At 34.2% G+C, this 15,875-nt stretch overlaps 1 protein-coding gene across 1 annotated transcript in view; it reads right to left on the bottom strand.

The window, feature by feature from the left end:
- LOC106623710 (uncharacterized) overlaps nucleotides 1–15,875 on the bottom strand; it is a 159,101-nt gene that overhangs the window by 59,169 nt on the left and 84,057 nt on the right. Inside the window, 1 exon segment of the mRNA XM_070109375.1 lies at nucleotides 7,040–8,814. Coding sequence (XP_069965476.1) covers nucleotides 7,040–7,721 — 682 coding nt within the window. The 5' untranslated portion in view covers nucleotides 7,722–8,814.

Raw genomic sequence — 15,875 nt, 5'->3', positions numbered from 1 at the left:
CAACAACAACAATTATGCCAAATTTCTAGAAGATATGTCGTTAAATGAAAAACTTTTCGTTCAGTTTGTATGGCATCTATATGCTATAGTGATCCGTTATCGGCAGTTCCGACAAACGGACGGTTTCTTGAAGAGAAAATAACGTGTAAAAAATTTCAGATAATTCAAAAACTGAAGGACTAGTTCGCATATACAGAACAACAGACATAGCTAAATCGACTCAGCTCGTTACGCTGATCATATATATATACATATATATATTTTATAGGATTTCAAAGCTTTTTCTGGGTGCTAAAAACTTTGTGGATATTGTAGACTCTTTAAAATATTTTGTACGATTTTAATTCATGAAAATTTGTGCCTTTAAAAATAAATACATACATATCTCTTTTAGTGAACTATTAAAATTTATGACTATTAAAATATTTACTTAGCATTCACGTGATAGTTATATTCTTAAAAATTATTATTTATAACAACCAAATAGTAACATATATCTTTGTTATATTTATGTCTAAAATTTAATTTTAAACGCCTTATAAAATTTAACACCCTACATAAACCGAGCTTAATGAATTCAAGTATCCAAGTTATAGTGTGTTTATGGTATTTTCGTATATAAAAAATTAGGCAAATAGGTGAGCGCTCGTACTGCGGCAGTTAAATAAACATGCGTAAACAGGTGCTTATTTGCATACAAAAGCAAACATTTGGCAACGTGCAACCGCATGCTGGTTCACATTTTATCATAGGAGTTGGGGTTCACATTTTATCACACACACACATACACATTCATAAAAGTAAAGAAGACCTTTAGTAAAAAAGCGAATAGGAACGCGTCGCTCATCATACACTTTATGACTAGTTCTCAAGAGGTACTGAACTGATAAACTTAGAAAAATTTTGAACATCTGCTCATTTGGCGGAATCGATATCGGAACACTATAGGATAGAGCTGCCATACAACCTGACCGATCAAAATCAAGTCCCATAGAAAAATACATACCGTGTTAGGTTAACCAAATTTTTTTCTTTGACGTTTATCATGTCAGTAGTTGTGACAATTTCTCCAAGAGATTTCAAGTCCAGAACATGTTTCTGAGTGCAATTGCTACTTAAGGTGCGTTAGAAGTTCCAACAAAATAAAAAAAAAGTGATGACATTGAAAATCCCGTAGTTATATGTAATTAGTTAGTTCCAGTCAAATAATAACCTAACTAGAGATTGGGACAATTTCGACGATGAAATGCTTTAGTTAGTGACGTCATGAACCAATCACCATGAAAGTTTGACAGTTGATGACGACACATTAGAGCCCTAGTTCTACTTACCGGTGGAAATTTTACTTTATTTCATTATATCCATAGAAGAGTAACTAGTGCCTACTGAATATTCACAATTTCTTGACTAGTGCCGAATCAGTAAATTTTTTTGAAGCAAAGCAATTGGTCTGGCCTAAAAGTTAGAATATTTTTCATGAATTTCATGTCTGAAGTCTGCTGTCAGTTGAACAGCTGCTGACAGTTCTCATAACATCGGTTAGTGGGTTGGTTGTTGGTCTAGCTTTTATAACTTTAGGTAAATACGAGTATATACGAATGTATACGAGTATGGGTACTGAGAGTGTAGTCGCTAGGTGAGAGGGAAGTAAAATGTAGAGTGGCTATCGTGTGCCTGTGGCTGTTGCAATAGTTGAGGTCAAGGTGTGTTTATGCAGTTGGTTGCTCTTTCAATGCATTTACTACAATATGCATATGTTCAGTTATGCACCAACCTACAAACACATGTCTTTAAATTTACATCCCCAACGGTTGGCGCTGGTCATGTCCGAGCAGAGATAAAACACGAACATTTTGTGGCATTATGAAAATGAATGCACAAAAATAATAAATATGCTGTTTGCTTAGTGTAAGTATATGAGTATATACTTGTATATGTATATTGGAATAAAAAAGTCTGTGATTATAAAGTGATAATGGAAGTATATTAGTGGAACACAAATTCGTGCTGTAAAACTTATATACATACATACATTTTTTTTGAAAATTTTCGTAAAAAAATTTGTTTCTAACAGAAACTAAGTAGAGATATGGTAGGAATAAAGTAAGTAATCATAATTGGTCGGTTGAGATCCGATAATTTTAATATCAAAGATGTACCACGCTCTGGAAGAAGAGTTGTTAGTCATGTAAGTATTGGTTTGATTGCCCAGGTTTCACACATTGCACCAAAAACCAGTTGACACTCGCTGTTGAATTGCAACAAAATCGACACATTTCTGAAGCGTATGATTTCTGTTGATGAAAAGTGTGTTTATGAGCCTGAGCAAACGATGGCGAAGCAACTACTAACTACATTTAACTACTAAACTTCGGCATATAAGAGATATGGGAACGAATGAACAGATATTATTAAATTTTTGACTTCAAACCACATAATGCTGACCATATACGTCACTGCTAAATTTATTGATATAATTGACTCACTAATCCGTATCTACGTCAACAAGAACAACAGAAATTATTACAAGTATATTGGGACATGAAGGCTAGAGTGTGTGCTTCAATAATTTTCGACGCAGACACATTGTGGTCAAGAAAACATATCCACTTAATAACATATCTTCTTCCCGATATATTTTATGCAAAGACAACACAGTATAACGGAATTCGTTATAATTAGTATGTGCGACTGTTTTTAAATTAATTAAGAGACATTTTGATATAAAACCGGACGTAAGCACAGGTGCTTTCATATTCGTTATCGGGGGCTAAGAAAGGATCTGAGGGAATTTAAAATAATGTCGTATGGGAAGGAATTTATCATATTTAACTAGTATGTGCGGACTGGCAACTCTGCGTTGAAATAAATTTTCGCGAATATCCCACGTTACGGACGTTGGAAGTGATAGTGAGTGTTTATTTGCACCCTCATTAGATACGGTTTTGTGTCGGTAACAAACTGAAGCATTACGCTTTTTTGGCACATTGCCAAAGCTTCAGTTAGTGAACGATGCAAAACCGTATATGCAGCTGACACGATCTCTCTTATGAGGGCGCAATGTAAATGAAATCTTACAACGGTGGGTTGCCAGTCTCGATATTTTGCAGTAATTAAAAAATTAACTTGAATAGGTATATTTAAAATATTCTTAAACTAATTGAAAATTACAGTCGAATACAATTATTTATAAATAGGTAGACTTATTTCAATAATAGGATTTTAGTTTTAATGTTTTACATTATGAAAAATTATAACCGAATGTAGATGCGTGCAAAACATTTATACCAATTAAGCAGTCGCAACAATACGCGAATGTGATCGAAAGAGAACAATTGAGTTCTATGTTGTCATTACGGAAGAGCGGCACGTCGACCGAATATATACCGCAGCATAATTCTCTGTGCTCAAACCTTGATCATGACTAATAAGTCAACGCAGTTGTATCAACAGTCTTCATATAAAAAGAAGTACTGAAGTTAAGAGAAATTAGTTACAATCTAAACGTTATTACAATCACAGCTATTTTGCTGCTACACAAAGGAGCAACAGAAAATTCACTCATTACAAAAATGAAGTTATTATCATTAGTCCTAATATTAGCTGTAATCGCTTTCGGCTTTGCTAGAACCACGAGTATTGTTAAACCGGCCTTAGTCAATCCGAGAGTAATAATTTACAAAACGCATCGTGGAACCATAATGGAAAAAAAGGAAAATGATCCTTTAAAAAGCGCGTTTCAGCTGATATGAGAAAACAAATCTAATATCGCGAATCTGATATAAGCATCAAGGATCAATAAAATTTATATTCAATTCAAATAATTTTAATTTTTCCATTGTTTATATATATATTTTTTATTATATATTATATATTTTTATTTCTTTTTATGCTTATTAACTTCAAACCTTATTTATTATTACTTTAGTTCCACCTAAATATTTAAATATGAGTCTTATCAATATGAATAAAAACAGTGTAAAATAAAAAAAATAAATATTATGAGACATTTTTTAAAAATAAGAAGAAAAAAAAGAACTGTATGAATGTAAAATAGCTGGAGTGGAGAAAATAGAGTCTCCCGTTCTGAGAAAATACATAGATAAGTAAATATTATCGCTTTTGACTATGGAACGAAGCGGTATTATTCTGTCAAGTTAATAAACTAATCACTACAAGAAAATGATAATCTTAATTGTAGTAGATGATGATAAGGAGGAAGAACCAATGGGGCGAATGGATGAGGCCTCTGAAAAACTTTAAAATGATTTCGGGTTTCACTAATGTTCGAAGTCGAGTTTCACAAAAGCAATAGAACTTGCCAATCAGTTACTGTCTAATCCAGCTTTCATCATATAAGGTCCGCAAAATGGATAAAATTTTTATTGAAGTAGATAATAGGCAGAATCTACTTATTAGCATTAAAAGTCCGGGAGCTCACTATATATATAGATATGCGCCAAGCATGAATATAGCCTCGCCACTCTGTGGTCACCTAAGCCTAATCGAGGCATGGGTTCAAGAATACTGTGAAAGTTTCATGAATACTGAAAAGTGTATGAGATTTTATTGGGTAGCCGCATCCCACTCAGTTTACATCATCAGTATCTCAAAGGAACAAGTGGGTCATATAATTCACGAATTTTGCAAATGAAAATTTTTTTAGAGCGGTTGATGCTTCGACTTTTGCACCTCGATCAAAGAGACAAACTTTTTAGACTTTCAAAAGACAGTTTGGCACTGATAAAACACCATAAGTACTAGTTTTTGGGCCGATTAGTGTAATTTGTTGAAACATGGATACATAAATTAGTAGTCCGATGAATGGTTGTTGGCCGGTGAAAATCGGCCGAAGCGCCTAAAAACACAACAGTCGGCAAGAAAGTATTTTTTGGGATTCACATGGAAATATTTTTGTTGACAATCAATAAACAGTAATATTACTACGTACTTCACTTGGTCGATTGGAGGCTAGGTCAAAGTAAAGTCAACTTGTTAAGCTAAAGGTTTTCTAGCTCATGTAGTCCAGTAGTTTGAAAACATTAAAAGTAGTTTTTCATTTAACATTACATGTTTAAAATTCTATTAGATCCCTTTACCTCGCCATAGATTAATCCAGTATTAAAAAAATATATGAAAACACAGCTACTAACTAGTATGGAACTCTCATCTCAAAAAATTATCATAGACGAAACCTTCAGACACTTTGCGCGAGCTCTTAAGGAAATTAATGAGTTCTTTGTCCTTTTTGACAACTAAAAATGGAAGAATGTAGAAAATCGGAGCTGCACGAAAGAGTAGTGAATCATATTAAATATATTTAATTATATTAAAATGGGATGTTTTATCAAAACGTTCAGAATTTACGTCAATGGAACAATTGGGTTTACCACAATGTATCGTAATAAAATTTGCACGCACCGTTCGCTAAGTACTAGTAAAGACGATAATCTTGGAAAATGGTGCTTTATGGTTTGAAAATACGTTTTTTGAAGGTCTGAAATTTTTAAGGGTATTCAAAAATCACAAATGCTGTTTTTAATCAAAGTAAACGTATGCTAAAATAAATAAGCCCTACCCTAGCCTGTTCTCTCTAGGCGTTCTGTTAAACTCATTGTAATATTGACATACTAAGTTTTTTTCTTTTAACTTAAATTTGTTACGATCAGGTTTAACGGTAAAAATTAAAATTAACCAGAGTTTCCTACCGAAGTCTTGTAAGCCACGTGGACTCTTTTAGTATTTTTGGGAGTGAGGGGCGCTAAGCTCGAAGGCAATGGAATGTGCTATATTTTTGACATGGTCTGGTGAACGAATGCCATTGTAAACGGTGTACAGCAGTTAAGCAAATAATTTCAGGTTTTGGTACCAGCTATCACTTTATAGAAACTCACACCTATTTTAACATAACTCCAACATATATTGACGGCTATATTATGTATGTACTTAACAATAGAGACAGGGAAATATCTTTTCGGTACAAAAGTCCGAAGTGTGATGTCAACTAAAAGTAGATACTATACCGTCCGTTAGTCCAATTTATAAAGTTTAGGAACAATTCTACACTCAATCATGGGTAAGTTGAGTTGTCAAGAATGAAGTTATATATTACGTGAGTATGCTAACATTGGCGCTTTAATTATATTAGCTAAAGAGAATTTTTTAATATTAAATCATCAAGGGAAATTTCTGGCATTATTCATTAATAAGTTAACGTACATTTAGTGGGTTTTACACGAGAATACCCAAACAGAATTATGAAAGAACCACAAGAGTAAAGACGTCAATAATAAAACCGCAAATTATTTCATAAAATATTGCACTCGTTTTATTTAAGTATGTGTTTTTTTGTGTGGCATTATGCAACACAAGCGACTTGACCCTAAATCTTTCGCTTGCGGTGAGCAATTTTTTTGTTTGATGTGTCATTCGAGTATACCATAAGTGCAGGGGTTGAAAAGCGGAACAAGAAAAGCAATGTGAAAGCAATCAGATGAGCTCGTCACTAAATGGGACATTTCTGACTGAAATCAGAATTGAGTTGTTAAATTTCACAAAAGTGTGCGAAATTTTTTTTCGCACAAACCCTCTATCTTTATTTAAGCTTTTCGAAAGCGAACCTGTATTTTTGCAGCTGCTCTTAATTAAATCTAAATCTCCTGAAGTTGGAGTTTGTCTTCATACTAGTTTTTTTTAACCTTATTAAGATCGAGACGAATTATACCAATATATCATGTAATATATTATATATAATATAATATTAGCTTTAATTCCGTTATCTCTAGATATTCTATTGTGGCTCTAGTTAAATAGTTAGTAAGAAGCAGCAAGGAAACTAGTTTATTTATAGTTTTAGGTATAATGTTAGGCACAAGAAAGTTCGAACTGGCTTTCACTGCCAGTAGTAGAATTATGTTAAAAAAAAAATAAAGTGGAAAGTCGATTACAATTTTTCTAACATTTGTTTCCTCGTTGCTGAGATTTTGCGCCCAACACCACGCAATAGTAATATATCGATTATGCACACAATTTCACTTACCATTCTGTGCGTCGCTGCCTTGAAATAAATTGCGCAGGTAATTGAAAAACCGACGATGTAATGGCCGACGCCGATGCCGTGACATACGACGTCCCTGCTCGACGTCATCGCCAGACTTGGCGTCCGCGCCGTCGCCGTCGCCATCAGCGGCAATACCACATTGCGACGCATCGACGACAATTTCAACACTTCGCTGTATTTTTTTCGACGACGCCAAATTGCCGCGTTTTATCGCCGCATTTGAAGGAACAATTAAAGCATCACCAGCACTCGGTCCAGGACCAGCTATGCTGACTATTTGACCACCACCACCATCAACGCCAATCTCTGCCAAACTGCCACTGTTGTTGTCTGCCGCTGTCCCCACCGCAGCAGCGGCAGCTGTGGGCTGTTGTTGGATGACGTGCGATGACAGTGTGGACTGCGTTTGATGGCTGGAATTGGCGCTATTGCCGCGATATATTAGCTCCATGTCGTTGGACATTTGACGCAGCGCATGCAACCCTGTGTTCACGCTACTGCTAGTGCTTATGCTCGTTGCTGTGGTTGTGTGGGTGTGCGCCCCACCGACAATGTGGTGGCCATTGCTAGCAATGCCACCGCCGCCCCCGCCGTTGAGGCCCATGTAGTAGGCGCTGTTGGGGCGCTGAGAATGTGAATGTTGCACTTGTGGACCGGCCATAGTGATGGTGGGGTGTTGTTGTTGAGAATTGTGTTTGTCTTGCACCTACTTATAATTAATTGGAACACATGTTTTTGGCTTTAACAAAGTGGAAATGACTTTTTTCTAATGTATTTGCTATTTTAAATAATTTAATTTAATTCTTACTATTTTATCGATTTTTTTTTATATGAAATTAGCTACTATTAACAGTTAATTATTTAAAATTGTTACACATTAACTTGGTTGATTTTAATTACATATTTTTATTGAAAATAATTTTAATTTATTTGCCCATTACAACATTTTTAGTTATTTGTGAACTTCGTTGGAATTTAGTTTATGATTTTTTTCGTTATTAAGAGAACTCATGCAGAAATGCTTTCACTTTTATGCAAACAAACACATTATTGCAATTTATTCAAAATTATTTATTGAATTTATTTTTTATTATTTCTTTTTTGATTTTTGGCTCGCAAAGATTTTGGCACTTATTCAACACTTTTTGCTTTGCTGTTCTCACCTACTTGCCACATTACGTGGCACAATTTTTAATTAGTAGCAATAAAATGCGTAAATTTACAGACGCACGAAGATTGACCGACCCCCGCACAAAAAAACCGCCCATCGAGCAACTCAATACGAGTATATACGATGTCGTCACTGCTTGCTTTGTTGTTGTTGCGTACAAAGTGTAATGTTTTTGCAATTATTGGCCATTACTCATTACTTGGATTCATATTAAAAGCGATTATAAATACGCATTCCTAATTTTATACCAGACATTTGTGGTTGGCTCGCATATCGATGACGTCTGACACTCGGTCAAACGCCTCACCAGTGATATTGTTGACATTAGCGGTGACATGTGCATTTGTAAGCATAGCGAGCTGTTGGCAAACAATCGTGAACGGCGGTGGAAATCGCAGCATTTTTTTAGTATTTTGGTATTTTTTTTTGCTAAAAAGATATTAATGAATTATTATTTGTAGATATTTTGAATTTTGTGCTTTAATTAATTCAGCTTGGTGGGTTGCTGCATTTAATTCGCAATTTGATTTTGATTTTTTATACGTTGAGTGTGCTAATTTATTTATTTTAATTGTTAGAGCATCTGCAAGTAAAAAAGAGAGAAGAGAAATGCAAAAAAAGTAAGTAAAGAGCGCATTATTGTTAGTTTGCAGTGCTGAAATGACACACATGAGTGTACATGTGATTGCTAAGCTTCATGCAAATAAAGCTCAGCTCTAAGCGATAATTTATTTAAACATAAGTGTTAATACTTTGAAATTTATTGTACAGAAAGCTTATGCATGCAAAATTATTAGCATTACTATGGAAGTATATTTAGTTTTGATTTCTTTATTATTCAGGTTAATATCGAAAAAAAATGTATATGAGTATCTGACGACTACAGGGTGACACCTATTTATATGCAATGTTTTTTATAAAAATAGCAGTTAGATTGGCTTTAATGCTAAACACTGATCTACATATTTTTAAAAACAATTTTCGCAAAATCTGTACATAACGGTTTAGAATGCATCCTAAATTGGATAGCGTAAAATTAACTGTATTCAGGGATGTTGTAGAATCTGATAGTTGTCGGAAACAGAATTGAAACCGATAAAAAGATGTCATGAACTCAGGTTTCGTGAATTCACAAATTATTGGTTTGATATTCGAAACAGAAATTGTATAGGTTTTCCTCCAATAAAATAAAAGCTAAAATTGCGGAACTCATTGTAAACTTTAATATATACTTGTAGTATTTTAAATTTATTAAGTGCTTTCAAAATTATTAATTTGCAAGTTTTGTCATACTAATAAACAACTGACTCGAATATTAGTTTTGCGTATATTCGAAAAGACGAAAATCCAAACGGATTCTGTGACACCATTGAATATAAACTATAATGCTAGGGATTCCACAGCAAACCTGAATATTAATAACGAACAAAAAGTATTTTCTTTAAAGGCATATAAGATAATCAAACAAGATCCAAAGTTAACTTCGGTTGCTGACTTCACAAGTTTCCATTTTCGATATCTCGAAAACTAAAGGACTAGACGGATATTGCTAAATCGACTGAGCTCTTCACGCTGAACATTTATATAAGTATAGTGAAGACCCCGAAAAACTACACATTTTCAAATACCAAAATCAAAATCAATAAAAAACAAGTAAGGAAGGACTAAGTTCGGTTTTAACCGAACATTTTATACTCTCGCAAAGTCAAATGGTATACTCGTTTGAGATTTCTTTGTGGATGACTGATATTTTCGGTAGAAGGTCAACTATAGGCACTGGGGTCCACATATTTAGTACTTAGGGACTTGAACAGTTTTGGTTAGATTTATACAATTTTTGGTCACAAGGTGGCATACTTTAAACGTATTATTCACGCAAAGTTTTACCCCGATATAATCATTGTTGCTTGATATGCATAGTGGAAAGGAAAAGAATCAGATGGAATTGAAAATGTTGTTATATAGGAAATAGGCATGGTTGTAGTCCGGATTTCGCCCATTTTCTCACTATACATAGAAATATGAAAAGAACGTTATGCACCGAATTTGGTTGAAATCGGTTAAGCAGATCCCAAGATATGGGTTTTCCCCTAAAAGTGGGCGGTGCCACGCCCACTGTCTAATTTTGAACGCGGTTCCTATAAAGTCATCTCATACCATCCCAGAGATAAAATCAAATGTCTCTGGCGTGTTTAGTGCTTGGTTTATCGCGCTTTGAGTATTTTTCAACAGTAGCGTTATATGGGGAGTGGGCGGAATTGTCACCCGATTTCACCCATTTTCACACCGCCAATAGAAGTGCTAAAAACATTTGCTCACAGTAAATTTGGTTATTATAGCTTTAGTGGGCTAGGAGATATGTACATTAAACTTATTAGGGGCGGGACCACGCCCACTTAAAAACAAATTTAACTGCAGATGCCCCTCTGTAATGTGATCCTTTGTACCAAATAACACTATTGTATCTTATTGCGGAGCTTAGTTATGGCAATTTATTTGTTTTTGATTAATGGCAATACCAACCAATCACGGTACCAGGAAACATGTTTACCAAGTTTTATAAAGATATCTCAATTTTTACTCAAGTTAGAGCTTGCACGGACGGACGGACGGACGGACAGACAGTCACACGGATTTCAACTCGTCTCTTCATCATGATCATTTATATATATATAATCCTATATCTAACTCGATTAGTTTTAGGTGATACAAACAACCGTTAGGTGAACAAAACTATTATACTCTGTAGCAGCAGGTTGCGAGAGTATAAAAATCACGAATCGGTTGTAGTGTGATATGTAAGGCGTAATGTAAATCAGCATCCTGCTTTACTCATAACTTACCAACTGTATATAGTAGTTTTAGTGTATAACTGCACAGAAGTAGAACAGCGGAGGGTTCGTCGCATGCGCTATGTCATATGGTAATGTTATGTTCAACATTCATCGAATGTAAAAAGGCTTTCGTTAGAACCTTCTGCAGAAATAAATGTATAACTGTGCAAATTTTCACATATTTCTGTGCTGTGGTTCGCACGTTCTGCGAGTACATAAAGAAATAACATTTCATTTCTATATATAAAGTATTTTAAGAGTCTCCGACGTTTTATATTGGGTGTTCGAAATTTCGTGGTCAACCTTATAGATCCCGTTAAGATAGATTTCCAAAAGATTGATGGGAACTTGAGAAAAACTTTTGAAACATGTGGTTTAACGGAGTAATCACTGTTTTAATGAGAATATAATCAAAATATTGGGTTCAATAACTCTGTTAGGCAAGAAAAACAGATTGACCACATAAAGTGGTCCAATTGTAATTGGCGAAATATGTTAAAGCTTGACTAAGATAAGGTGGTACTTATTTTGTAACGTGGGACAAGCCCACAAAATTCTCCAATGTGCTAAAAATACTCATTATATGGAAGTGTTTTACAATATTGGGAGGTGGTTGAAAAATAAAAGTTTCGGTAGGGTAAAGTTTCGACGTTCGGTTGCTATATAAAAGTGCTTAACCTACTACATAAAAAATTAGCTCCAAGTGTAGCACCTTTTTTCGATGACAGCAATAATTCTTTGTATTCTGCATTCAAGGTATTAATTATTGAAATGTGCCGTATATTAGTAAAGGGACTAGTTGATATCCTCGAAATGGCCATAATTGTGGCGCTTCGCTTCGATTTCGAGTTCGTTTTACATAATTAAGTAATATTGGATCAATCATTTTTATGATAGTGAAATGACGATCCTTTAGTAAATATGAGAATTAATGTCGATGATTCTTATCGGTGAAGAATAGTTTCACTTTCTAGATAAAAAGCTAAGAAATCTAACAAGTAACGTTCGTCTATAGGTAGCGCGAGCCGAAGCCTTATGATCTGTGTCACTGAATTCAAAATTCACTATTCACTATGGTTTTGGGTAAATTTATCTTCAAACAAGAATAAGGCTTAACCAAAACCAGTTCAAGACAATACATACTCTTGTGTCTTAAATTAAATTCTCTTTGGGTTAAATCTTCATATTATTCTTTCAATCAATACAACTATTGTACATACTCTTACAACAAGCATTCCTACCATTCTTATTATCCTGCAATCCATTGGCAATTTCGCCACCACTTTGACTTCAGTAGATGGGCAGAAGAATATAAATTATTACCGGATATTTATACTACAGTAGCGACAAAAATCCAATTTCCCCTTACCTTCCGGCAGTGAAAAGCACGTTGCGCATTTGTGAGACAGCTCGGAAGTTACTCCGGCCACACGCGGTAGAGCAGCGTTGCACTCATGTTCACCTAACCGGTTGCTATAGTCAACGGCGGCTGTCTTCCTGTTTACTTGAACTGGAATAAATATTTTTCTAGCTCGCCGTCCTAGACGTGGCGCAGGTAAGCGATAAGAAAAAAGCAACAAAAGCGCTCATATTTATTTCATGACCATAAAGCTAACTACTAGTGGACTAAGGTAGTCACATTTTAAATTGAGCAACCTAAGGATGTGCGGCAGGAAATCACTGAAATGCTAGTGGATGCTACAATACCAAAGAAATATATTTGAAACGGGAAACTTTATGTGCATTATTTATGTATGAATTTATATTTTTATTGTAAATATTTTAAAATAACCTTTGATAGTAAACATAATTGTGCACAAAGAGATATGAAAGATATTAATTGTAATACTTGAATTTGAATTATAAATAGTTCGTTTCAGTTATTCTTATGACCTGAATTTCATACCTGGCTGTATCGACGTTGGCTTTCTAGCTTCAAAAACAATGGATTAAACATGATCCCATTATCTCACCCTGGAGTCCAATCCACAGGCAACTGGATGCAGTGCATGGGATGAATACTTTAGAAATAATTTTCTTCGACTAACGTGAAAGGAATAAACTCGTCAGCTTCTATTAAAAATAATTTACCGAAATTTCGAAAAGACGAAACCACTGAAAAATGGTCTCATTTGAAAAAGAAGAAAGCTGTATACCGTGGCACAACTCAATGAAAACGATGGAAATTTTAATTGAACCGCATTTCAAGACTGTGTTCTGACTTGAAAAATGAAAAAGAATACTAAGAACCTAATCGCCGAGACTAAAGCAGAAAATTTTACAATGAAAAAGATGTCGAAAAGTCGAAACCAAGAGATAAATTATATTGCGCTGAAAGAAGTTTTCTCAACCAAAGAAAGAACCACAAACAATAGCGCATGCGTCAGAAGACATGTTACTGTTAAGTTGTACTAAAAGTAGTCCCAGCTTATTTAAACATTCGCTACTTTCTAAAGCTTTTGCCAAAATTTCACTTATGAGTGGAGCTGTTTCTAATTTAAATTTGGAAGAACTAATATCACCTGTTGATATCAATGATTTACAGTTTTGCTTGCATTAGGATATCAGTTGAAACGTTTGAGAAAAACTTTGAAAATATAAACAAAAATATAGAGGAATACAAATATCCTTTACCTGTCATGATATATATATGAAACTATATATTTGTCTATATGTATGTGTGAAGAAATAAGTTTATATCTCAATTGCAAGCTAAATGCACTTGTGAACGTTCAAGGTGCAATTGTAGCTGTCCACACAATAGAGACGAGCCCATTTGCTATTTTTCAATGCGACAAATGCACTACAAAATGCTTTTGAATTTAACAGCTGCATTTTTTGCTCTTGTTATGTTTTTTATACCCTTGCAACAGGTTGCTATAGAGTATAATAGTTTCGTTCATCTAACGGTTGTTTGTATCACCCATAACTCACCGAGTTAGATATAGGGTTATATATATATATATAATATACAATACATATATATAAATGATCAGAATAAAGAGACGGGTTGAAATCCGTTAGACTGTCTGTCCGTCCGCCCGTGCAAGCTTTAACCTGAGTAAAAATGAAAATATCTTAATGAAACTAGGTACATATATTTATAATATATAAAAGTAAGCGTGGGTCCGCCCTATAATATCTTTTAAATCACTAAAGCTATAGTTACCAATTTCACTCAAGACAAATATTTTTAGCACCTCCACCGACAGTGTGAAAATTGGTAAAATCTGGTGATAAACTGGTCCAATCCATATATATAACGGTTTTGATTAAAACTACTAATTGTGCGACTACTTATTAAATGAACTTTTTAGAGACTTTAAGTTTTACATCTTGGGCGATAAAATTAGGCTTTATTGGAGCTAATACAGAAGTTGGGCAATGGACGTGGCACCGCCCTCTTTTGGGTAAAAACCCATATCTCGAGATCTTCCTGACCGATTTTTGCCAAATTCGATATATAGCATTTTTTTGATATTCCTATGTGCGATAAATGGAGGATTTCGAACTACAACCTACTTCCCATATAAAACAATTTTTAATTCAATCTGATTCTTTCACATTCTAGTATATAAAAAAGCGCCAATTAATATTATTTATCCTATATATATGTGAGTTTTCTCTATGAAATCGACATTGCGTGTTTAGCTAATAACAGTGTATTTTTGTATCTAAAATGGATCAAACTGGGTGAAAACTTGACCTAGCCCCCATATAACTAATATCAGGATTTTCGAACATCCGGCTGACTTGTGTGATGTTATGTGAGGTACCTTTTTTAGTCTGTGGTATGTTAGTAGTATGTAGTGTTGGCAAAATAGATAATTAAGTATACCTGAGTAATTTAATGCAATCAGCTCATCCCTTTCTCTGATTCCAATATACCCCATATTATTATTTCCGTCTTTCCACCTGATTTTAAACTTTTCTAAAAAAATATGTGGTTCGGCGAACTTAGATGAATTAGAATGGGATTGGTCAATACTTTGGTCTAAATCTCATATCCCTAATATAATAAACTCCAATCCTCTAGTTAACATTTTCCACATCAACTAAATATATATTAAATATAGGTTCTTTGATCGAGTTGATATCACATATATACAGCTTAGATGAAGATGTTTTTAATAACATTATAGCTGATTCAAATCACTAAATTACAGCTATAAAATAAAGTCAAGTTAATGGCCTTAAATATAAGTCAGGAAGATAGCAAATTTTATTGTAATTTATTCACGATTTCTTCGAGTAATGAAATTTGAATTTCCGGGCTTTGATCCTTGCAAGTTGCAAGAATATAAAATGTTCGGTTACACCCGAATTTAGCATTTCCTTGCTGTATTTTTTTTTTTTTTTGCGTAAGTGCTCATAATGTATGCATGAAAACATATCTGGAGCTGCCATTGTATTGTTTGCAGCACGTGGCGTTTTTCACACAATATTAATTGTACTTGTGAAATAGACGTGCGCTATGAAAAATCAGCACCTGTGATACATATAGATTTTTATAATAGACGTACTTCTACATATGTAGGTATGTATTTGGGTATTAGCACCACAGCTACAACCTTAATAACGCTCATATTTGGCTACGATACTTGTAGTGCTCAGACAATAAAGAGCGTAGATAAGAGAAAAATTTTCTGACATTGTATACAAGCAAATATGTATATATTAAAGCATTTCTTACTTGAAATCACTTAGCCTTGCCTGTGACATTCAAATCGTTTGTACCTTAGTCGGCACTTTAAGATAGTGAATGAGTTAAAATTGTTTTTAGGTCCTTTAATTTCAGGTACGTATTGTT

This window comes from Bactrocera oleae, chromosome 5 (assembly GCF_042242935.1).
Source record: "Bactrocera oleae isolate idBacOlea1 chromosome 5, idBacOlea1, whole genome shotgun sequence".
In the NCBI taxonomy this organism is placed as follows: Eukaryota; Metazoa; Arthropoda; class Insecta; order Diptera; family Tephritidae; genus Bactrocera; species Bactrocera oleae.
Note: the sequence above shows the minus strand (reverse complement) of the source record. Positions and strands in the feature narration are given on the sequence as shown.